At 43.0% G+C, this 23745-nt stretch overlaps 1 protein-coding gene across 1 annotated transcript in view; it reads right to left on the reverse strand.

The window, feature by feature from the left end:
- The window catches only part of NUP210L (nucleoporin 210 like), a 124672-nt gene that overhangs the window by 67779 nt on the left and 33148 nt on the right, over positions 1–23745 (reverse strand). The window contains exons 11-16 of the mRNA XM_049781600.1: positions 20352–20489; positions 18469–18624; positions 16303–16501; positions 13554–13699; positions 7108–7329; positions 2239–2412 (exon numbers count right to left, since the gene is read on the reverse strand). Of these exons, the coding sequence (XP_049637557.1) occupies positions 2239–2412; positions 7108–7329; positions 13554–13699; positions 16303–16501; positions 18469–18624; positions 20352–20489 (1035 nt within the window). The remainder of the gene's footprint in view (positions 1–2238; positions 2413–7107; positions 7330–13553; positions 13700–16302; positions 16502–18468; positions 18625–20351; positions 20490–23745) is intronic.

Below are 23745 nucleotides of genomic sequence, written 5' to 3' on the forward strand. Positions count from 1 at the left end.
CAGCAGCGCTCAGGGGTTAATCCTGGCTCTATGATCAGAAATTGCTCCTGGCAGGCTCGGGGGACCATATGGGATGCCGGGATTCGAACCACCATCCCTCTACATGCAAGGCAAATGCCCTACCTCCATGCTATCTCTCCAGCCCGTATAAAGGCCTTTCTTTCTTTTCTTTTTTTCTTTTTTGGGGGGGTTTTGGGTTACACCCGGCACACTCAGGGGTTAATCCTGGCTTTATGCTCAGAAATCGCCCCCAGCAGGCTCGGAGGACCATATGGAATGCTGGAATTCAAACCACTGTCCTTGTGCATGCAAGGCAAAAGCCTTACCGCCATACTATCTCTCAGGCCCCTAAAGTCATTCTTGATTTACTTTCAGTTGTAGTGTTCAAGGCCAGTGTTAATTCCCTCTATCAATGTTTCTAGATTCCCTCTTGCCTCCATATTATTTTTATTTTAGCAAATAATATAGCATTATGAATTTTACCTCTATTTCAAAAACATTTTCTTAAAATGACAAAATTCTCCTATAGTGTTATCAAACAAAATAATGTTCATATTGAAGCCACAGAAATAGGATGGAGGTTAGGGTGCATAGCATGCTACTTTTAATTTGTTGTTTCTCAGGCTTACTCCTGGTTCTTTACTCAGGTATCATACCCAGAGTGGGTTCTGTGGACCATACTGGGTGCTGGGAATAGAATCTGGGTCACAAGATGTAAGGCAAACACCAGTGTATTTTTATTTTGTTGGTGCTCGGCAGCGCTCAAGGGTTACTCCTGGTTCTTTACTCAGAAATTACTCTTGGCAAATGTAATGGTTGATATTTGGGGGCCAGAACAATAGCACAATAGGAGGTAGGATGTTTGCCTTGCAGGTGGCCAACCAGGATTTAATACTTAACACCTCATGTGTTCTCTGGAGCTTATTCAGAAGTAATTCCTGAGCACAGAGCCATGAGTAACCCTGAGTACCTCCGCAAGTTGTGCCCCCCTCCCCCCCTAAAAAAGAAGGTGTAGGGGCTGGAGTGAAAGAACAGTTGCTAGGGCATTTGCCTTGCAAGTAGCTGACCTGGGTTCATCTCCAGCCTTTCATACAGTCCCCTAAACAGCTAAATATGCTATAAATAAGCCTGAAGCAAGGCCAGATATAGCTGAAAAACAAAAATAAAAACAAACACACACACAATTGAGAAGTTTAGAAGCTGGAGTGATAGTACAACAGGTAGATTATTTGTCTTGCACATAGCTGACCTTAGTTCAATCTGCAGCATTTCAAATGGTTCCCCAACCCCATCAGAAGTAATTCCTTAATGCAGAGAGCCAGAAGCAACCCCTAAGTACTGCTAGGTATAGCCCCAAAACAAACAAAAGAGAGAGAAACAGAGAGGAAGGTTTATTGGAAATTAGATGGTCAAGGAAAAGAAATTCCCTAGATGGGAGAACTTTGATATAAGACTAAGTTTATATATATTCATTTATTCTTTTCTTTTTTTTGGGGGGAACCATACCTTGTGGTGCTCAGGGGTTACTCCTAGCTCTGAGCTTAGGAGTCACTCCTTGCTAGGTGTGGGAGATAATATGGGATGCCAGGTATTGAACCCAGGTTGGCTGCATGCAAGGCAAGCACTCACCCTACCCTATCACTTCATCCCTAATATTTATTCTGTTTTAGTCACCTCTTCTCATATACTGTTGGAAATGAAAGACAAAAATTTTCTTTTTTTTTTTTTTTTTTTTTTTTTTTTTTGGTTTTTGGGCCACACCCATTTGACGCTCAGGGGTTACTCCTGGCTATGTGCTCAGAAATCGCCCCTGGCTTGGGGGGACCATATGGGACGCCGGGGGATCGAACCGCGGTCCTTCCTTGGCTAGCGCTTGCAAGGCAGACACCTTACCTCCAGCGCCACCTACCCGGCCCCGACAAAAATTTTCTTCTTTTTTTCTTTTTTTTTTTTTTTTTTTTTTGGTTTTTGGGCCACACCCAGTAACGCTCAGGGGTTACTCCTGGCTATGTGCTCAGAAGTTGCTCCTGGCTTGGGGGACCATATGGGACGCTGGGGGATCGAACCGCGGTCTGTCCAAGGCTAGCGCAGGCAAGGCAGGCACCTTACCTCTAGCGCCACCGCCCGGCCCGACAAAAGTTTTCTTAATTTCAACAAAGCAAAACTTAATATTTACGACCATTTATCTTTAGAGCATGGAGACAAAAGTGCCAGGGTAAGTGCAAATACTGTACTTACTAGTTGTTTATTATGCTGTGGCAGAGGACATGGTTGGGCATCTGCTGGTACCTTGTATACTGGGGTCACTGACATGCTGGCAGGGTGAGCACATATGAAGTTGATCTGAACAAGCTCTACAGCTGGACTAGGGTTCAGAACACCTGGGTGATTTCCAATTCGGAATGTCAGAACCTTTAAGGAAACATCAGATCAAGAAAGAATTGTGGGTTGGCATTTGATGTCAATTGTAACAATCCAAAAGTGTTAGAATAAAATTAAACGTTATAACTAGGTAAATCTGTAAGTCAGATAGTTCTAAATTATCTGGGCTAAAAGAAACAAAGATGTATAGAACTAGGCCGGAGAAATAGCTCTGCGGTAGGGTATTTGCCTTGCACATGGCCAACTCAGGACTGATGGTGGTTCGATTCCTGGCATTCCATATGGTCCTTCGAGCCTGCCAGGAGATATTTCTGAGCACAGAGTCAGGACTAACTACCGAGCACCCCTGGGTGTGACCCAAAAATCAAACAAACAAACAAACAAGAAAAGAAATTTCTAAAACTCTAACTCTGACCAGTATTTCAGTATTTTCATCAATTAAGCCTTTTTTTTTTTCATTGCTGAAAAGTGGAAACTCTAATTTGCTTTAGCTTGTGACTAGAGGAATACTAGTAAATGTTAGAAGTCTCAATGATAGGCTAGACTCGCAGGGGTCTCAAACTGGGGGCTGCAGGAGGCAAAGTCGGGGTGATCCTTGAGTGCAAAGTCAGTAGTAAGCCTTGAATATTGGGGGTGTGTGACCCAAACAACTAAAACAAAACAAAACAAAAAAGAATCTCTAATGAAGTACGGAGGGCCGAGGGTGGCAAACGACCCTGAGACCCCTGACAGCATGGAGATAGGGCATTTGCTTTGCAAACAGAAGGATGGTGGTTCGAATCCCGGCATCCTATATTGTCCCCCAGGAGCCTGCCAGGAGCGACCCCTGAGCGCTGCCAAGTGTGACCCCAAAAACCAAAATAAGTAAATAAATAAAAATTAAAAAAAAATAAAATAAAGAAGTCTTAATAAGGAACAAATAGGACTAAAATTTGTAATAGCTAGTTATACATATGGCAAAATTCACTAAAAATACTCAAAAATAGCTCAACTAATTAGAGTATAATTCATTTTTTGGTTTGCTTTGCTTTTGCTTTTTGGGCCACACACGGTTGTGCTCTGTGCTCAGGGATCATTCTTGCTGGGACTTAGGGGACCATATAGGGTGCCTAGATCAAACCTGAATCAGCAGGATGCAAGGCATTTGCCTTGCATGTAAGGTAAGGATGCAAAGTATTTACCACAGCTTTTTATTTCCTTAAGTGTTGTGGGATACACACTCAGGCAGTGCTTGAAGGTCATACCCAATAATTCTTCTGGACCACTTGGGCTAATGCAGTGCTTCTCAAATAGTGGGGCACACCCCCCAGGGGGGTGTGAGGCTCCGTAAAGGGGGGTGCGTTTGACCTCGGCAAACACTGTCCTAACAAGCTAAGCCGCGTGTTTATGTCTCTGTATGTCTCTGGAGCTGAGAGTTGCTGTGTCCTGCTTCAAACCCCGCTTGGAAAAGCTATGCATTGCAAAATGTGCTCATTGTAGCCATTCATCCAGATATCACTTCTGATAAAAAAAATCAGCTCAAGTTATTTTATATATTTTTGTTTTGCAGGTTAAAGTTTTTTTTTTTTAAATTAAGACACTATTTACAGTCGTGCAGGGCACACGAAAAATATTTTCTTCTTCCTAGGGGTGCATGACAGAAAAATAGTTGAGAAGCACTGGGCTAATGCTGGAGAGGAACGGTGGGAGTAGGGAAAAGGTGCAAGCAACCTTGAGACTGAACCCAGGACATGAAACAAGCAAAGCATGTGCTCTCCCATTCCACCCAAACCCATCCCTCCCTGCAACAATTCTTAAGAATTTAGAATTGTGGGCCCAAAGAGATAGCACAGCGGCGTTTGCCTTGCAAGCAGCTGATCCAGGACCAAAGGTGGTTGGTTCGAATCCTGGTGTCCCCCGTGCCTGCCAGGAGCTATTTCTGAGCAGACAGCCAGGAGTAACCCCTGAGCATCGCCGGGTGTAACCCAAAACCCAAAACCCAAAACCCAAAAAAAAAAAAAAAAAGAATTTAGAATTGTATTTTTTTTTTTTAAGTTTTTTTGGTTTTTGGGCCACACCCGGCGGTGCTCAGGGGTTACTCCTGGCTGTCTTCTCAGAAATAGCTCCTGGCAGGCACGGGGGACCATATGGGACACCGGGATTCGAACCAACCACCTTTGGTCCTAAATCGGCTGCTTGCAAGGCAAACACCACTGTGCTATCTCTCCGGGCCCTGTTTTTGATTTTTTTGGGGGTCACACCCAGCAGCGCTCAGGGGTTATACCTGGCTCTGTGCTCAGAAATTGCTCTCGGCAGGCTCGGGGGGGCCTATATGAGATGCTGGGACTCAAACCATCATCTGTTCTGGGTCAGCTGCGTGCAAGGCTAATGCCCCACCTCTGTGCTATCTCTCCGGCTCCCCGGGATTGTATGTTTTACATTGATTCCCTTTGGGCTAGCTAGCTACACTGTGTTTATATTATGTAATTCCAACCCCTACTTAAAGTGCAGATCATTGGTTTAATTGAAAGATTATTCAATTAAGAAATTTAATATATTGTGGATTGTTAACCATCTCTAAAAGTCAAGACTAAGTCAACTGATATAGGTCAATACACTTTATGTTTTTTCCAGATCTGTTTTTACCAATTTGCTAATCAGAGTTGACATTTTAAATTTCCCTTCCTGGAGCCAGAGAGATATCACAGTGGGTATGGCATTTACCTTGCACGCAGCCCACCGGGGTTCGATCCCCGGGATCCCATCGGGTTCCCAGAGCCTGGCAGGAGTGATTTCTGTGTACAGAGCCAAGAGTAACCCCTGAGTGCTGCCAGGTGTGGCCTCAAAAACAAAAAATAAAATAAAGTTCCCTTCCTCAGGTCAGGGAGATGTCAAAGGACAGAAACTCATATTTTGCATTTTGGAGACCAGTGTACAACTCTCAGCAACATGTCTCCTAGAGCACTATCAGGAATGGTCCAAAGTTTTCTTTCTTTAATTATCTGGAGGTGAAAAGTGAAATATCCTGTAGTCAAAACAACAAAATATTAATTATAATAATAGAGTGGTTGAAATAGTGAGTAATAAGTTACAAAAAGATATCAAGGGGCCCAGAGGGATATTACAATGGGTAGGGCATTTGCCTTGCACATGGCCATCCTGGGTTCAATCGTTGGTAACCCCTATGGTTCTCCAAGCACTGTCAAGAAAGACCTCTGGGGCTGGAGAGATAGCACAGCAATAAGACATTTGCCTTGCACGCAGCCAATCCTGCACGGATGGTGGTTTGAATCTTGTCATCCCATATGGTCCCCTGAGCCTGCCAGGAGCGATTTCTGAGTGCAGAGCCAGGAGTAGCCAGAGTGCCGCCGCTGTGACCCAAAAATAAAATAAAATAAAAAAAAAAAAAACAAAAAAAAAAAAACAGAAAAAAAGAAAGACCTCTAAGCTGGAGAGCAGAGACAGAAGTAACTATCTGAGCACTGCTGGGTATAGCTCAAAAAACAAAAACAAAAACAGAAAAAAATACTGAACTAGGGGCCGGAGTGATAGCACAGTGGTAAGGCGTTTGCCTTGCATATGGCCAACATAGGACGGACCTGGTTTGAATCTTGGCATCCCATATGGTCCCACAAGCCTGTCAGGAGTGATTTCTGAGTGCAGAGCCAGGAGTAACTCCAGAGTGCTGCTGCCGGGTGTGACCCCAAAACAAACACAAACAAACAAAAAATAACCCTTTGTTCTTCCAAAGATCCCTTCCAGTAATGGGCTGGTCTTATCATCAGTAATATAACACTGGAAAATGGGCATTGGAATGACAATATTGAAGCATTTAGTGAACTGTTAAAGAATTTTTAAAGGAGTAAAACAAAACTTTTAGGTACATTTAAAGGATAAGGTTGTGGTTCTCTTGTTATTATTTTATTTTTGTGGGAGCCCCACACTCAGAAAGGTTCAGGGCTTATTTGTCCTCAGGACTCACTCCTGGTGGGTTGGGAAATCTATTTTTGTGGGATCCCCGCACATGGAAATTCTCTGGGCTAAGGTCATATTCCTGGTAGGCTGGGGGACCATGTAGGATGCCAAGGATCAAACTCAGGCTGGCTACATGCAAGGCAAAAACCTTAAATTACCAATGTACTATTGAGCCCCCAAAAGGGTAAGGTTTCTAAAAACGTTAGTAATAAGAATTTTCAGGGTTGGAGTAATAATAGTGGGTAAGGCACTTGCCTTCTATGCAGCTAACCCTGATTTGATCCCTGAAAAGCAATATGGTAGTCTACCCTCACCAGGTGTGACCCCTAAGCACTGTCTAGTGTGGCTCTCAAATAGATCAAGGCAATTAAAATTTTTCTACCAAGTCTGTAAATTAAATCTATGAAAAGCTAAAAAGAAATGTACAGATGTACCAAGAGATTTAGAGCATTATCACTAAAAGAAGTATGTGTATGTGATGGGGGGGGAGGAGGAGGAGGAAGAGGAAGAGGCTGAGGAAGAGGAGGAAAGGGGCGAGGAAGGGGGAGGAGGAGGACAGGACATTTGCTACAAGGCAAGCAGCGGAAAGGGCAGGAGGAAAGGTAGGAGGGAAACTGGGCACATTGATGTGGTGGCGGGAAATGTACACCTGGGAAGGAAGCTGTACATTGTAAGATATGAAACTCAATCCTGAAGAACTTTGTAACTGTGTATCTCACAGTGACCCAATTAACTAATTTATTTATATTTTATAAAAGGTTGTTTTCATACTTGTTCTCCTAAATCCAGGCACAAGACCCGATAAATGTACTGGTTCTGGTTTCTTTTAGCTGGAATCCGGACTTCCATTACTGAGGTTTTTGCTGCATTCTCCACACTCAAATCCAAAAAGAATCGGGAAGGTTCCAAGATCCATGGACGAGGCCCTCCTTCAAATACCACTTCTTTCACAGACCTCCATGTCACCAATGCCACTTCCACGGGGTTTAGAGCCTGATAACATGGAAAGAAATTAAGTTTTGGTTATTTAGGCACTCAATCATTTTCTAAAAAAAAAAAATCAACAAACCTGGTCATTTATGCTGAAAATGACACAACTTAATTTCTACAATAAGGACCATGAACCCAACCCAACCCAACCCAAGGTTTCACCCATGCTCTACTACCGAGTGACATCCTCAGCCGTATATAAACTCCTATTTGGGGGAGGGTTTGGGTCACACCTGGCAGTGCTCAGGGGTTACTCATGGCTCTGTGCTCAGAAATAGCGTGGAGGTAGGGCTGTTGCCTTGCATGCAGAGAACAGTGGTTCGAATCCAGGCATCCCATATGATCCCCCAAGCCTGCCAGGAGCAATTTCTGAGCATAGAGCCAGGAGTAACTTCTGAGTGCTGCCGGGTATGACCCAAAAACAAAACAAAACAAAAAATCGATCACTCCTGGCAGGCATGGGGGACCATATGGTATGCTGGGATTTGAACTACCGTCCATCCTGGATACACTACGTAGTGCTATCTCACTGGCCCACTATATATAAACTTCTTATGTGAAGACTATCTTGGGACTGGAGAGAGTTAACTCAGTGGACTGAGTTCATGTTTTTTTTTTTTTTTTTGTTTTTTTGTTTTTTGGGTCACACCAGGCAGTGCTCAGGGGTTACTCCTGGCTCAATGCTCAGAAATCGCCCCTGGCAGGCTTGGGGGACCATATGGGATGCCTGGATTAGAACCACTGTTCTTCTCTGCATGCAAGGCAACAGCCCTACCTCCATGCTATTTCTGAGCACAGAGCCATGAGTAACCCCTGAGCACTGCCAGGTGTGACCCAAACGCCTTACCTCCATGCCATATGGTCCCTGAGCATCATCAAGCTAGCACAGCGGTAGGGCATTTGCCTTGTATGCAGTCGATCTAGGACGAATGGTGGTTCGAATTCTGGCATTTCGTATGGTCCCCCAACCCTACCAGGAGCGATTTCTGATCACAGAACCAGGAATAACCCCTGAGCACAGATGGATGTGCCCCCCGCAAAAACAAATAAAAAACCCCAGTAAATTCTGAGCACTAAACCAGAAGCAGCTTCAGAATACCACTGCATGTGACTCAAAACAAAAAGAACAAAAGACTAACTTTACCTAAATTTAAAAATTGAATTTTGGGGGGCCGGGAAGGTGGCGCTAGAGTTAAGGTGTCTGCCTTGCAAGCGCTAGTATAGGATGGACCTCAGTTCGATCCCCCGGTGTCCCATATGGTCCCCCCAAGCCAGGAGCAATTTCTGAGCACACAGCCAGGAGTAACCCCTGAGCATCAAACGGGTGTGGCCCAAAAACCAAAAAAAACCCAAAAAAACAAAAAACAAAAAAACAAAAAAACAAAATTGAATTTTGGGGCCAGAACAATAGCACAGAACAATAGCACAGGGTAAGGCCTTGCACGCAGCTGACCCTGACCCAGGTTTAGTTCCCAGCATTTCTTTTTTTTTTTTTTTTAGTTCCCAGCATTTCATATGGTCCCCTGAGCCTGCCAGGAGTGATGTTTTTGTTTGTTTGTTTGGGGCCACATCCGGTGACTCTCAGGGGTTACTCCTGGCTATGCGCTCAGAAATTGCTCCTGGCTTGGGGAACCATATAGGATGCCTGGAGATCATACCACAATCCGTCCTAGGCTAGCGTGGGCAAGGCAGACACTTCACCTCTAGCACCACCTCACCGGCCCCAAATAATATATATAATTTAATTTAACAATATTCAATGGAAGTGGACATTAGTAACAGGATTTGTGGTAACTCATACTAAGAAATAGTGGATATGAACAGGTCATGAACCAGGAAGTTTGTTCTAATAGAAGAATAAGTTACAATAAGAATAAGTTTTAATAAGTTAGAATATAAAGTGAACAAGTCTGACCAGGTTGTATGAACAGGAACTGGAAAGCTGCAGAAACAGTAAATAAATGTCTATTTGGAACGTGAAACAGATTGTACCGATCACTGATTGTACCAGATTATACCGATCACTGATTGCATTTGTTACACAGGAAATGTCCTTTCTCCTGGAAGAGCAATGTAGCATATTACTAACTAATGTATAAAAATCCTATATGAAGAGGGCTGGAGAGATAGGACAGTAGGCACTTGCCTGGCACAAGGCCAACCTGGTTTCCATCACTGACATCCCCTCTTGAAGGAATTCCTGAGTGTAGAGCCAGTAGTGTCCCCAAAACAAACAAAAATACTTTGTGAACTGTAGATAGAGCTTGATCTTTTGGGCAGTAGCCAAGTGAAGACTGCATTTGTAAATAAATATGGTCTCCCTCATCCTTCTTAAATACCACCTATTTATTGGTCAGAATTCTGTAACATAATGAAAATCACTATTGATATAATTAAAGCAAACGAAAGTTCTGACTCAGATGCTTTTAGTTTTTTGTTTGTTTGTTTTTGGGTCACATCCGGAGTTACTCCTGGCTCTGTGCTCAGAAATCGCTCCTGATTGGCTCGGGGGACTATACGGGTTGCCAGGATTCAAACCACCATTTGTCCTGGATCAGCTGCGTGCAAGGCAAACGCCCTACCGCTGTACTATCTCTCCGGCCCCCAGATTCTTTAAGTTTGTGAAAGTTTTTTTTTTTTTTGACTATGCCAGGCAACGCTCAAAGATTACTCCTGGCCTCCCTAACCACTATACCATTGCTCCAACTCACAAGTGATATATTTTAAATTAATAACTAGTTTAAAAAAATAACTAGTTTTATGCATTAACACGAACTTTTTCTATATGGGTGTCTTTTATCCCAAGATATATTGAGTCAGAATTTTTTAGTATATTATCAGAAAGAACTTCAAAAATTTAAGCTTGTCACCAGTGATCCCATAGTATAGGGAGAAGGAGGACAGAGAAGATATGGAATTGAAGACAGAAGTAAGAAGAGGTGATTAAAAAGTAGAGTAGATGGGGCCGGGGTCAAGGCCTTGGATCCATCAGTGATATAAATGTATAGTTCTATATCCAAACCGCAGAATCGATAACAATGAAAGCAATAAGCTTTCATGACAACCAAACTTTAAAATGTGCCTTCTTGAGGGGCCAGAGCGAAAGCACAGTGGTAAGGTGTTTGCTTGGCATGCAGCCAACAGAGCACGGATCCTGGTTTGAATCCTGGCATCCCATATGGTCCCCCAAGCCTACCAGGAGTGATTTCTGAGTGCAGAGTCAGGAGTGATAGCACAGAGGATAGAGCATTTGACTTGCATGCAGCCAACCTGGGTTCATCCCTGTCATCTCATATATTCCTCTGTACACTATCCAGAGTAATTCCTGAGCACAGAGCAAGAAGTAAACCCTGAGCACCAGTGGGTGTGGACCAAAAGAGAAAAAAATTAGGCTAAGGGTTGGGGGCAGGTAGAAACCAAGGAACACTGGTAGAGGAACTGGTGGTAGAATGATGCCTAAAACTGTTATGAATAATTTTGTAAATCATGGTATCTTTTTTTTTTTTTTTTTTTGGTTTTTTTGGGCCACACCCGGTGACGCTCAGGGGTTACTCCTGGCTATGCGCTCAGAAGTCGCTCCTGGCTTGGGGGACCATATGGGACGCCGGGGGATCGAACCGCGGTCCGTCCTAGGCTAGCGCAGGTAAGGCAGGCACCTTACCTCCAGCGCCACCGCCCGGCCCCAAATCATGGTATCTTAATAACCATTTTTTTTGTTCTTTTGTTGTTTTTGTTTTTGGGTCATACCCAACAGTGCTCAGGGATTCCTCTGGTTCTATGCTCAGAAATCACTCCTGGCAGGCACAGGGGACCATATGGGATGCCGGGATTTGAACCAATGACCGTCTGCATGAAAGGCAAACGCCTTACCCCCATGCTATCTCTCCGGCCCCCAATCTTTATCTTTTAATAACAAATTTTTTTTTTTTTGGTTTTTTTGGGCCACACCCGGCGGTGCTCAGGGGTTACTCCTGGCTGTCTGCTGGCAGGCTCCTGGCAGGCACGGGGGACCATATGGGACACGGGGATTCGAACCAACCACCTTAGGTCCTGGCTCGGCTGCTTGCAAGGTAAACACCGCTGTGCTATCTCTCCGGGCCCTTAATAACAATTTTTAATAGAACACATATATTGCTTAAAAGAAAAAAGAAAATAATTAGCTTATGGGAACTAAAAAATAGTAGAGGAGGTCAAGCACTTGCCTTATATGCAGCAACCTGGGTTTGTTCTCCAGCATCACATATTGTCACATCAGTTTTGCAGGAGTGAACGCTGCTAGATGTGGCCTAAAACCCCTTGAAAACGTTTGGGGCCGGGCGGTGGCGCAAGAGGTAAGGTGCCTGCCTTGCCTGCGCTAGCCTTGGACGGACCGCGGTTCGATCCCCCGGTGTCCCATATGGTCCCCCAAGCCAGGAGCAACTTCTGAGTGCATAGCCAGGAGTAACCCCTGAGCGTCAACGGGTGTGGCCCAAAAACCAAAAAAAAAAAAAAGAAAAAGAAAAACGTTTACCTCCCGGGGCTAGAGTGATAACACAGAAGGTAGAGCCTTTCCTAGCAGGTGGCCAACCTGGGTTCAATTCCCACAGCTTGTCAGGAGCAATTTCTGAGCACAGAGCCAGGAGTAACCCCTGAGAGTCGTGGGGTGCGACCCAAAAACCAGAAAAAGAAAAAAGACAACTTTTACATCCTGAATTAATCAATTATGTAGAAAAAGCAAACTAATACAATTTTGAACAATAACCATTTATTTATTTAGGCTTTAGCCCACACCAGGCATTTCTCATGGCTTGGTGCTCAGGCATCATTCTGGGAACTGCTGGGAGAACCATATGTGGTGATGGAGATTGAACCAGGGTCATCTGTATTCAAAACAAGCATCTTATCACCTATTATCTCTCCAGGCCCGATTATAATGCAACAGTGGACAAAAAAGTCGGTATATGGACTGCTGTGCTGAAAAATCTATTAAATATAAAAGGTAAAAAAATGACCGTGGGGGGGCCAGAGAGATAGAGTGGAGATAAGGTGTTTGCCTTGCATGCAGAAGGACTGTGGTTTGAATCCTGGCATATCAAATGATCCCCTGAGTCTGCCAGGAGCGATTTCTGAGTGTAGAGTCAGGAATAACACCTGAGCACTGCCAGATGTGACCAAAAACCAAAAAAAAAAAAAAAAAAAAAAATGACCGAGGGGCTGGAGAGATAGTACAGCACAGCAGTAGGGCGTTTCCCTTGCATACAGTAGAATGGTGGTTAGAATCCCAGCATCCCACATAGTCCCCTGAGCCTGCCAGGAGCAATTTCTGAGTGCAGAACCAGAATTAACTCCAGAGCGCCACCAGTTGTGACCCAAAAATCAAAAACCAAACCAAACCAAACCAAACAAAAAACAAATGACCAAGCCTCCTCTATAGCATGTTCCCTTTCAGAGTTATTCAACCATCACAGAGTCTAGTGACAGTCTCTTTCTCAAGGTGGCATTTACAGAGATCTGTGCATATATATAAATTCAAACAGCGCCCTAAGATTAATGTAATTTGTGTGTTTCTACTACATCTATTTTATACTTACATAAAAAATAAAAAAAGGTAACACCTGAAGTTTGCTGATAAAATTTAGATATTTCTGAGGCAGAAATTTGGAGTAAATTCCATGATAATCAGGTTTCATGAAATAGAGAAAATGAGATTGAAAGTATTCTTTCTTTTCTTTTTCTTTTCTTTTTTTTTTTTTTTTTTTTGGTTTTTGGGCCACACCTGGCCTTGCTCAGGGGTTACTCCTGGCTGTCTGCTCAGAAATAGCTCCTGGCAGGCACGGGGGGACCATATGGGACACTGGGATTCAAACCAACCACCTTTGGTCCTGGATTGGCTGCTTGCAAGGCAAACACCACTGTGCTATCTCTCTGGGCCCTGAAAGTATTCTTTCAAAGAACATAAATGTCACTTAACTTTGAAAAAGGATTTTTAGAAACCCCTAAGTGATACTGAGGAATTCATGAGAAGATACATCAATGCATTATCATGAAATGACCTCTTGGGGCCAGAGAGATAGCATGGAGGTAAGGCATTTGCTTTGCGTGCAGAAGGACGGTGGTCTAAATCCCGGCATCCCATCTGGTCCCCCGAGCCTGCCAAGAGCAATTTCTGAGCGTAGAGCCAGGAGTAACCCCTGAACGCTGCCGGGTGTGACCCAAAAACAAAAACAAACAAAAAGAAATGATCTCACCTTTAGGGGTTCATAAGCAGCAAAGGTAGCACTGCTCTCCAAGTACTCTTCATATTCAGCCACACTCACTGTTACCAGAGTGTGGCCCAAAGATATGGCTACTATCTGTGTACTAGAACAGTGTATTGGTCCAGGTCTTTGTATACCTATAAGTCATAAAGCATAATTTCAAAAGATCAATAAGCAGTTAGAGCTCAAGGAAATCTATGAAAATATAAAGATATTGATACATTTGACAAAAATTCTCATGTCACACACTATTAGATCTCAATTTTGTTTATCAGCTTCATATACAATCTTATTCTTTCACTTTTATTCAAAGTGACAGTACAGCAGATAATGCATTTTCCTTGCATGTGGCTAACCCAGGTTCAAATCCCAATATCCATATGGCCCTCCTGAGCCCACAAGGAGTGATCCATGAGTGCAGAGCTAGAAGCAAGCAGATGTGACCCCAAAACAACAACAGAAAACTAATTTTTTTTCTTTTTTTTTATTGTAAGAATTTATTCAAGAGACAAAATTGATTAACATAATGAGGTAAACTAACATAACATAATATAGTGACATAACATATAATATAATTGATATAATAATAATACATGTAAGTCAAAGAAAGTTTCTGATTAAAAACATATTTTTTCCATAATGGTTTACATATCTTTCACAGTAGTATTTTAGGTACATATTAACATTGAGTCAGGGGAATACCCATCACCAACTATGTCCTCCCCACATTCCAGTTCCTTAGAAAACTACATTTAAAACTAAATATGGTTGGGGCCGGAGAGGTGGTGCTAGAGGTAAGGTGTCTGCCTTGCAAGCGCTAGCCAAGGAAGGACTGTGGTTCGATCCCCCGGCATCCCATATGGTCCCCCCAAGCCAGGGGCGATTTCTGAGTGCTTAGCCAGGAGTAATCCCTGAGCATCAAATGGGTGTGGCCCAAAAAAACAAACAAAAAAAACCTAAATACGGGGGCCAGAGAGATAACATGGAAGTAGGGCATTTGCCTTGCATGCATAAGGACAGTGGTTCAAATCTCAGCATCCCATATGGTCCCCCGAGCCTGCCAGGAGCACTGCCCGGTGTGACCCAAAAACCAAAAAAAAAAAACAAAAAAAAAAAAAACCAACAACAACACCACCAAAAAACAAACAAACTAAAACCTAAATATGTATTATATATGTGTATATACAGACAGCAAAAGATGGAGAAAGATTTGAAATTACAAACAGAAGACCTTATTATGAACTGAAACCTCAAAACTGAGGTTCAGAGCTAATAAATGGGGAGGACATTTGCTTTTGCAGACCCAGATCCAATAGCCAGAAAACCGTGTAGTCCCTAAGTCCACCAGGAGTGATCACTGAACATAGAGCAGGAGTAATCCCTGAGTCTGTCCTGAGTGTGGATAAAAATGAAAGACATCTCGTGGCCAGAGCAATGGCGTAAGTGGTATGGCATTTGCCTTGCACGTGCTAACTTGGGACAGACCAAGGTTCAATCCCCCAGCGTCCCATATAGTCCCCTAAGCCAGGAGCAATTTCTGAGCACATAGCCAGGAGCAACCCCTGAGTACCATTGGGTGTGGCCCAAAAGCCAAATAAAAAAAAAAAAAAAAAGAAGAAGACATCTTAAAACAGATATTGTCTGGTCACAATAAACCATATTTTTAATTTCTGTGCATTTGTTGTTTTTGTGTTTGGGAGGGGCTTGGGCCACAGCCAGTGGCGCTCAGAGATTACTCCTGGCTCTGTGCTCAGAAATTGCTCCTGGCAGGCTCGGGGGGATCATATGGGATGCTGGGAATCAAACTCCGGTCCATCCCAGGTCGGCCACGTGCAACGCAAATGCCCTACCACTGTGCTATCGCTTGGGCCCCAGTGTGTATTTTTTTTTATATGACCTACAACATTTCAGTTGGTGAAATATAGAAATGTAATGAAAAAAAATGTGTATAGTAATTTTTTTTTTTTTTTTGGTTTTTGGTTTTTGGGCCACACCCAGCGGTGCTCAGGGGTGACTCCTGGCTGTCTGCTCAGAAATAGCTCCTGGCAGGCACGGGGGACCATATGGGACACCGGGATTTGAACCAACCACCTTTGGTCCTGGATCGGCTGCTTGCAAGGCAAATACTGCTGTGCTATCTCTCCGGGCCCGTATAGTAATTATTATTCAATATAAACTACAGCCAGGGACCAGCTACACTAGCAGTCCAGGGTGCAAAGGGGGGAGGTATGGAATGCATGCTGGAAACAGCACTGGAGGGAAGACAACACTGGTTGTGAGAATGGCCCTGATTCACTGTCACTTTGTATCTTAAATATAACTGTGAAAGACTTGTAATTCACATTGGTCACAATAAAAAAAAGAAAAAAAGAAAAGAGGAGCCGGTGTGATGACGCAAGGTGTAAGGTGTCTGCCTTGCTCACACTAGCCTAGGATAGACCACGGTTCGATCCCCCGGCATCCCATATGGTCCCCGAGCCAGGAGCAATTTCTGAGCACATAGCCAGGAATAACCCCCGACCATCACCAGGTGTGGCCCAAAAACAAACAAACAAATGAAAAAGAACAAAGAACTAATGTCTAACATTGTATTGTTAACCTGAAACAACATACTTTAAGATATCTTAATAGAAGAGAGGTAATTATGTGAATTTAGCCTACAATTCGTTGTTTGTAAAATCATGATTGATTCTTTAATTCAGGAACACAAGAAAGAAGAAAATGAAAAGTCTACACTTACCTCCCTTAACAGCAGTGAAGACTCCTTGCTTATCCATGTCCAGATCCAAAGATAAATGAGAGCAGTCTGTGAATGAGATAACCTCTTTGGTTTCCTTATTTATGTAATACATTGAAATGGGAATTTCTATGATTTTGCCAATCTCCACATCAGCATGAAACGGGAATAGTTCTATTTTATTCGGTTTCAGGACGTATATCTAGAGAGAAAAATTCGTCTTTCATTGAACTGGAGAGATAATACAGCGGGTAGGGTGCTTGCCGTGTATGTGACTGATGTGGATTCGATTCCAGGCATCTCATATGGCCTCTGGAGCAGCACCAGGAGTAATTCCTGAGGACGGAGCCAGAAGTAATCTTGAGCATCACTGGCTGCCATCCCCTCAAATGTTTCATCTTTCAGAGGCCAGAGATATAGTATAGCCAGCATAGCTCTTTTGCATATGGCCAACCCAGGTTTGATTCTGAAGACCTCTCTGTTCCCTGAGCATTGTTAGAACTGAGCATGCCCACAAAGCCAGAGCAAGCTCTGAGCACAGTTGGTGTGGCACAAATCTTTCCGACTACCCAGGTTTTCTTTTTCATCTGTTAGAACAAAACAATTCACTCCAGGGGCCAGAGAGTCAGTACAACGGGCAGGACACTTGCTTTGCACACAGTCAACCTGGATTAGATCCCCAGCATCCAATATGGTTTCCTGAGCCTGCAAGGAGTGATTCCTGAGTGCAGAGCCAGAAGTAAGCCTTGTGAACAGGCAGGTGTGGCCCCCAAATAAAGCAAACTCTCTCCCAAAATGTATGTGTCTAAATACATATGTATATTTAAGATAGTACTTCGATGAATCTCTTTGCTATATTTTTCCTGTGGCTTTTGTACTTGTTTGAGAAGAGAATCAATTAGTGGCTGCAAGCTTCTAATCTAACAGCTATCTAAATATTATTAGGATTTTAAAAATAGCAACAATTTTAATAAACACTTTTCCTTTGCATATTGGTGGATTTATTTTGTCTGATAATTATAAACATTTTAGTATGTATGTGTAAGTTTTGGTGACAGTGCACCAAAATTTCTTCTAAATAAAAATGACATCTCTGATTTATAAGTTTTTAACATTTATTGCAAGTGATCTTTTCCTCTGAACATATTATTTTGTTTTAGGGATAGAGCAATCACATAGCTGTTTGCCTTGCACATGGCCAACCTGGGTTCAATCTCAGCATCTCATATGGTTCCCCAAGTCCACGAGGAATAATTTCTGAGTGCAGAGCCAGGAGTAACTCCTTAGTACTGCTAGGTGTGGCCCCTCAAAGAAAACAAACTTTGTGGACACACCCTACTGCACTTAGGGGTTACTCCTGAATCTGTGCTCAGAAGTTACTCCTGGCAAGCTCTAGGGTCCATATGGGATGCTGGAGATCAAATCTGGGTCAGCTAGTTAGCAAGGCAAACACCTTACCTGCTGTGCTATCACTCTGCCCCCCCCAACTATAATTTCTATTTTGTATTTTTTATAGATTTAATGTTTGTTTCTGTTCCCACCACATTCTCCAATTAATATGTTGACTCATCCCATGATGACCTAAAAAGGAAGTGAGATATTCCTAAAAAGGATGTAAATAGGGGCCGTCGAGGTGGCGCTAGAGGTAAGGTGTCTGCCTTGCAAGCGCTAGCCAAGGAAGGACCGAGGTTCGATCCCCTGGTGTCCCATATGGTCCCCCCAAGCCAGGGGCAATTTCTGAGCGCTTAGCCAGGAGTAACCCCTGAGCATCAAACGGATGTGGCCTGAAAAAAAAAAAAGGTTGTAAATAGGTCCTGAAAGCAGAGCCCTTACAGCATTTGTATACTTATGAAGAGACTCCAAATTGTTCCCTGGTACCTTCTACCATGTGAGGTTTTAGCAAAAAAAAACAGGATTCTAGGTACCAAGAAGCTTGCCTCACCAGACACTAAATCTACTTTAATTTTGGACTCACTGTTGTTCCAGATCATGTGAAATATTTCTGTGCAAGGCAAGCAAACATCCTACCTGCTGAGCTATTACTCTGACCCTTGGAACACCAATTTTAAATTTCCAATTTGTACAAAAATATTAAAAATATGTTACTGTACATAAATTCAGATAGTAGTATCTCAAGGGTGAACTGAAGGTTCTTTGGAAGTAATTTACCTTAATTTCTCCATAACGAAAGGGATTTTGTACATCTCGAGCCAAAACACTGCTGTTTCCCCTGAAATGACCAGCTGTCACCACTCCTTTAGTGGTTACCAAAGCAACTGTTTCATTAGAAGAGGTCCAGGAGAAGTTGCCACTGCCACCTTCCACCTATAAAAAAAATATAACCTCAGGTTTAATTATTCAAGGAGGAAAAAAGATATATATATATATATTTGGGTTTGGGGCCATATCTGATTGCACTCAATGATTATTCCTGGCTCTGTGCTCAGAAATCGTTCCTGGCAGGCTCGGGGGACTATATGGGATGCCAGGGATTGATCCCGGATCTGTCACAGGTTGGTAGCATGCAGGGAAATACTCTGCCACTGTGCTATCATTTCAGCCCCTGAAAAATAGATTTTTAACTGAAAATGTTAATATTTAACTATGATAGGTTAGGAAATAATGCCAATTTAAAAAACGACTTCTGTGGGCCGGAGAGATAGCACAGCAGTAAGGCATTTGCCTTGCATGCGGCCAACCCAGGAGGGACCCAGTTCGATTCCTGGTAGGGAATCTGACAGGGACAATTTTTGAGTGCAGAGCCAGGAGTAACCTCTAAGCACCGCTGGGTGTGGCCCAAAAACCAATCAATCAATCAATAAAGTTTTTTTAAAAATACTATATTTGGACACATTTGGATGTGGATGCTAGGTTCCAGAGACAAAGAACACAGGGTAAATGTGTTTCCTTGCCTTACATCAACCCAACCCCAATTCCAATCCTGAGCATTATGGGTGTAACCCAAAAACAAAATCACAAGGATGAACTACAGAGATGGTGTTATAATCTGAGGACACACTTTACATGCAGAACGCCTAGTTTAATAAACAACACTGGATGGTTCCCAGAGTGACCCCTGAGCATCTCCAGGGGTGTGTCAAAACAAAAACAACACAAAAGTCACAAGGGAAGGATGTAGGTGAAAGAAACAGCACATCAAATTTTGTTACTGAGGAGATGATAGTTTTAACATGACTTAATCCCCCTTTTAAAAAGCAAATTAATCTATTAGGATTAGGAGGAAATAAAATTTAGCATTAATCAACTCCAAATGAATAAATTTTAGGCCAGAGGAATAGCGTTTGCTTTCCTTGCAGTCGACCGAGTTCATTGTTCTTTTGTTTTGTTTTGTTTTGTTTTGGGTCACACCTAGTGGTACTCAGGGTTTACCCCTAGCTCAGAAATCACTCCTGGCAGGCTTGGAAGACCATCTAGAATGCCAGGGATCAAACCCGGGTCGACCACGTGCAAGGCAAACACTTTACCTACTGTGTGACTGCTCTGGCCCCCCAGTCCACCTGAGTTCAATCACCAACATCCCATATAGTCCCCAATTCTTGTTAGTAGTAATTCCTAAGCAAAGTGCTAGGAGAAAAACCTCAGCATCTCTGAGTGTGCCCCCTCAAAAAAAAAATTTTTTTTTTCAAAAAATTACTGGGGGGGCCGGAGAGATAGCATGGAGGTAAAGCGTTTGCCTTTCATGAGGTCATCGGTTCGAATCCCGGCGTCCCATATGGTCCCCCGTGCCTGCCAGGAGCAATTTCTGAGCCTGGAGCCAGGAATAACCCCTGAGCACTGCCTGGTGTGACCCAAAAACCAAAAAAAAAAAAAAATTACTGGGGGCATGGAGTGATAGCACAACGGAAGGGTGTTTGCCTTGCATGTGGCTGACCCAAAATGGACCTAGGTTCGATCCCTGGTGTCCCATATGGTCCCCAAACCAGGAGCAATTTCTGAGCTCATAGCCAGGAGCATCACCGGGTGTGGCCCCCCAAAAAAATGACTGGGGGAAATGGTCTTTTTGTGAAGTCTCATGTAATAGAACAAAATACCTGTATGTTATAACTATATAACACTCCCAAAGGATGATGAGGAAATGCCAGAAATTTTGGTGTAAGCTTGATGGGAAAATAAATCTTCACTTCTTGTTGATGTATGACTGGAACTTTTATAGGTGTGATATTTGCATTCTATAAGAACAGAAAAAAAAAGGATAAAAATAGTTTATAGAAATTGTTCTCGGGGCCGGGCGGTGGCGCTAAAGGTAAGGTGCCTGCCTTGTCTGCGCTAGCCTTGGACGGACCGCGGTTCGATCCCCCGGTGTCCCATATGGTCCCCCGAGCCAGGAGCAACTTCTGAGCGCATAGCCAGGAGTAACCCCTGAGCGTTACCGGGTGTGGCCCAAAAAAAAAAAAAAACCAAAAAAAAAAAAGAAATTGTTCTTATGGGGGCTAAAGAGATAGCACAGCAGTAAGGCATTTGCCTTGCATGCAGGAGGCCAGTGGTTTGAATTCTGGCATCCCATATGGTCCCCTGAGCCTTTGGGGGTTGATTTCTTTTTTTTTTTGGCACGGGGGACCATATGGGACACCGGGATTCGAACCAATCACCTTTGGTCCTGGATCTGCTGCTTGCAAGGCAAACGCCACTGTGCTATCTCTCCGGGCCCAGGGGTTGATTTCTGAGCTTAGAGACAGGAGTAGCCTCTGAGTGCTGCAGGGTGTGACCCATCCCCCCCTCAAAAAAAAAATAAAGAAAAATAAAGAAAAGAAATTATTCTTATGATACATTCATATTAAAAGAATTGTGGGTGGGGCTGGAGAGATAGCACAGCAGTGTTTGCCTTGAAAGCAGCCGATCCAGGACCTAAGGTGGTTGGTTCAAATCCCGGCGTCCTATATGGTCCCCCGTGCCTGGCAGGAGCTATTTCTGAGCAGATAACCAGGAGTAACCCCTGAGCACCACCGGGTATGGGCCAAAAACCAATAAATAAATAAATAAATAAATAAATAAATAAATAAATAAATAAAAGAATTGTGGGGCTGGAGCAATAGCCTAGTGGGTAAGATATTTGCTTTAATTCAGCTAATTCAGGTTCAATTCCAACATCCAATATAATTTCCTGAGCCAGCCAGGAGTGCTTCTTGAGCATAGCCAGGTGTGAGCATCCCCTAGAAAAAAAGTATTAGCAAAATCATATGCTAATGAACTATACCATCCCATTTCTATTTATAAAATAAATAAATATTGGGGCCAGAGAGATAGCATAGAGGTAAGGTGTTTGCCTTTCATGCTGAAGGATGGTGGTTCAAATCCCGGCATCCCATATGGTCCCCTGTGCCTGCCAGGGATAATTTCTAAGTATAGAGCCAGGAGTAATCCCTGAGGCACTTCCGGGTGTGACCCAAAAACCAAAAAAAAATATATATATATATTAATAAAAATAAATAAATAAATATTTAGGGACAGAGAAATAGCACAGTAAAGTCAAGGCACTTGCCTTGATCGCAGTTAACCCAAGTTTGATCCCCAGCATTTTCATATAGTCCCCTGAGGACCACCAGGAGTGACTTCTGAGAAAAACCAGGAGTAACCCCTGAGCATTGCCAGTTGTAGTCCAACATAAAAAACAAAATAAATTTATATTCACTAAAGAAATCACGAATCTGAAATAGCTCAGTGAACTTGAGTTTTGACTGCAGAAAAAGTGGGTTTGATTCTTGACACCATAGGAGTCCTTGAACACCACCCATAATGATTACTGAGCACAGATCAGAGAATAAACCCTGAGCATAATTGGGTGTGTTTAAGAACCCACCCCCACCAAAAAAAAGAAGTCTGAGGACTACATTAAAGCATGTGTACAACTCCAGTTATTATAACAACAATGAAAAAGAGGAGATAAATAAAAATTTATATTGAGAGCACAAGAGACAGTATAGGAATTAAGGTACTTGCCTTTCATGCTGCCAATCCTAGTTGAATACCCATCACTGTGTATGGTCCAAGCCCTGTAAGGAGCGATCCCTGAGCATAGAGTCAGAGCAAGCCCTGAGCACCATTAGGTGTGATTCAAAAACAGAACAAAATTATATTAAAAGTAGAAGGTGAGGGAGAAGACAAGTCAAAGGTGACTATTGATACATTTTATTAAGTGGGTCAAAAGATCACAGGAGAGTGGTTTGTAGAGATAGCACAGAGGTTGGGTGCTTTCGAGGAGCGATTTCTGAGTGCAGAGCCAAGAGTAACTCCTGAGTGCCGCCGGGTGTGACCTCCCCACTCCCCCAAAAAAATGATCACAGGAGAAAAAAAATTGGCAAGCTGTTAAAACAAATCAATGGCAGACTATAAAATAAAAAAGAAATAGAGGCCAGAGAGATAGCACAGAGGTAGGGCATTTGCCTTGCAAGTGGCCAACACAGGACAGATGGTGGTTCGAATCTCGGCATCCCATATGGTCACCCAAGCCTGCCAGGAGCTATTTTTGAGCACAGAGCCAGGAGTAACCCCTGTGTGTTGCCAGGTGTACCTAAAACAAATAAATAAATAAATAAATAAAAATAAAAAAGAAATAAAGGAGCCAGTGCCTAAAAACAAACAAATAAATAAAAATAAAAAAGAAATAAAGGAGCCAATGCAATGGTGCAAGCCGTAGGGTGTTTGCCTCACATGCTAACCTAGGACAGACCACAGTTGGGTCTCCCAGCATCCCAGATAGTCCCCAAGCTAGGAACAATTTCTGAGAACATAGCTGAAGTAACACCAGAGCATCACTGGCTGTGCCCCAAAAAGCAAAATAAATAAAATAAGATTAAAAATGTAAAACTTCCTATATGTAAATAATGAAAGAAGAGAGAGATATTAAAAAATATCATTCAGGGGCCGGGAAGGTGGTGCTAGAGGTAAGGTGTCTGCCTTGCAAGCGCTAGCATAGGACGGACCACGGTTCGATCCCCCGGCGTCCCATATGGTCCCCCCAAGCCAGGGGTGATTTCTGAGCGCATAGCCAGGAGTAACCCCTGAGCGTCAAACGGTGTGGCCCCCCCAAAAAATATATATATCATTCACAGGAGGCATCACTTTCCCCAACTTTAAATTGTATTACAAAGCAATAGTCATTAAATCAGCATGGTACTGGATTAAAGACAGACCCTCAGATCGAGTCTTCAGAGAATGTTCCCCAGACATACAACCATATAATCTTTGATAAAGGGGCAAAGGAAAAAAACAATATAGAGCAAGGAAAGCCTCTTCAACAAGTGGTGTTGGGACAACTGATCAGCCACATGCAAAAAAGTGAACTTGGAACTTCATCTAACACCATGCACAAAGGTCAAATCCAAATGGATTAAATCCAAATGAATTAAAGACCTTGATATCAGACCCAGGACCATAAAGTATATAGAAAAACATGTAGGTAAAACAATCCATGACACTGAGACTAAA

The sequence above is a fragment of the Suncus etruscus genome, chromosome 10 (genome assembly GCF_024139225.1).
Source record: "Suncus etruscus isolate mSunEtr1 chromosome 10, mSunEtr1.pri.cur, whole genome shotgun sequence".
Classification (NCBI taxonomy): Eukaryota; Metazoa; Chordata; class Mammalia; order Eulipotyphla; family Soricidae; genus Suncus; species Suncus etruscus.